This window comes from Phaethon lepturus, unplaced genomic scaffold (assembly GCF_000687285.1).
Source record: "Phaethon lepturus isolate BGI_N335 unplaced genomic scaffold, ASM68728v1 scaffold37638, whole genome shotgun sequence".
In the NCBI taxonomy this organism is placed as follows: domain Eukaryota; kingdom Metazoa; phylum Chordata; class Aves; order Phaethontiformes; family Phaethontidae; genus Phaethon; species Phaethon lepturus.
Window position 1 is genome coordinate 3080 of NW_010560460.1, and position 1068 is coordinate 4147.

General features: G+C 59.5%; 1 protein-coding gene across 1 annotated transcript in view; it reads left to right on the forward strand.

The window, feature by feature from the left end:
* LOC104625915 (proto-oncogene tyrosine-protein kinase LCK-like) overlaps nucleotides 1–1068 on the forward strand; it is a 5305-nt gene that overhangs the window by 2109 nt on the left and 2128 nt on the right. Inside the window, 1 exon segment of the mRNA XM_010293682.1 lies at nucleotides 658–837. Coding sequence (XP_010291984.1) covers nucleotides 658–837 — 180 coding nt within the window.

Here is a 1068-nt window from a genome sequence, read left to right on the forward strand (position 1 = left end):
GCCCCGCAGCCCCAGAGTGGGGTCCCAGTAGGAGCCAGGCTTCAGCATCGCTGCCCGGCTTCCCCAGCTGCCCCTCCTGTTCAAAGCCCAGTAACCAACAGCTTCCTTTCCTTCTGCTGGCTGAAAGCCACAGGTAAAAATATCTGCCTGGTGGGTTAAAATGTGGTTACAGATTTTTGCACAGGAGGTGGCCAGCATGGAGCTGTGATTGTCCCTGAAAGTCCCCAGTAGGAGCCAGGCTTCAGCATCGCTGCCCGGCTTCCCCAGCTGCCCCTCCTGTTCAAAGCCCAGTAACCAACAGCTTCCTTTCCTTCTGCTGGCTGAAAGCCACAGGTAAAAATATCTGCCTGGTGGGTTAAAATGTGGTTACAGATTTTTGCACAGGAGGTGGCCAGCATGGAGCTGTGATTGTCCCTGAAAGTCCCCTGGCCTCACTGCAACAGTCCTCCAGGGCGCGAGGGTCCTCCACCCATCTTCAGCCAAGCTTTGCCATCTCCAGCATTTCTGACTTGTGCAGTCTTGGGTTGGGAAGCTCTAGATCCAGAGTAGCCCCCACGCTTGCCTCCTTGGCCAGCACCGCTATGGCCATGCGTCCGCCGGCCACGCCTGGTGATGGGGTCCCTCTGCCCCGTCACGCTCTGCCCCATCTCTCCGCAGGCTTCTACAACGGCCACACCAAGGTGGCCATCAAAAACCTGAAGCAGGGCAGCATGTCACCCAGTGCCTTCCTGGCGGAGGCCAACCTGATGAAGAACCTGCAGCACCCACGGCTGGTGCGGCTTTACGCCGTGGTGACGAAGGAGCCCATCTACATCATCACGGAGTACATGGAGAAGGGTGAGGGCACGGGGCGCTGCCCACAGTGGCTGGGGGCTCTGAAGAGTCATGGTCCCTTTGGCTCCCGGCTGTTCCCTTCCAGCGGTCAGTGCTGGCTTATGTGTCTGAAGCTGCTTTTGGCATCCTTCGCCTGCCCGTGCTCTGCCTTTACATCACGGCTCTCCCGCCAGCTGGGAGCTCGGGGGTCAGCCCTGGCAGGGGGAAAAGGACCTTGCAGGCAGGGTGGTCTCC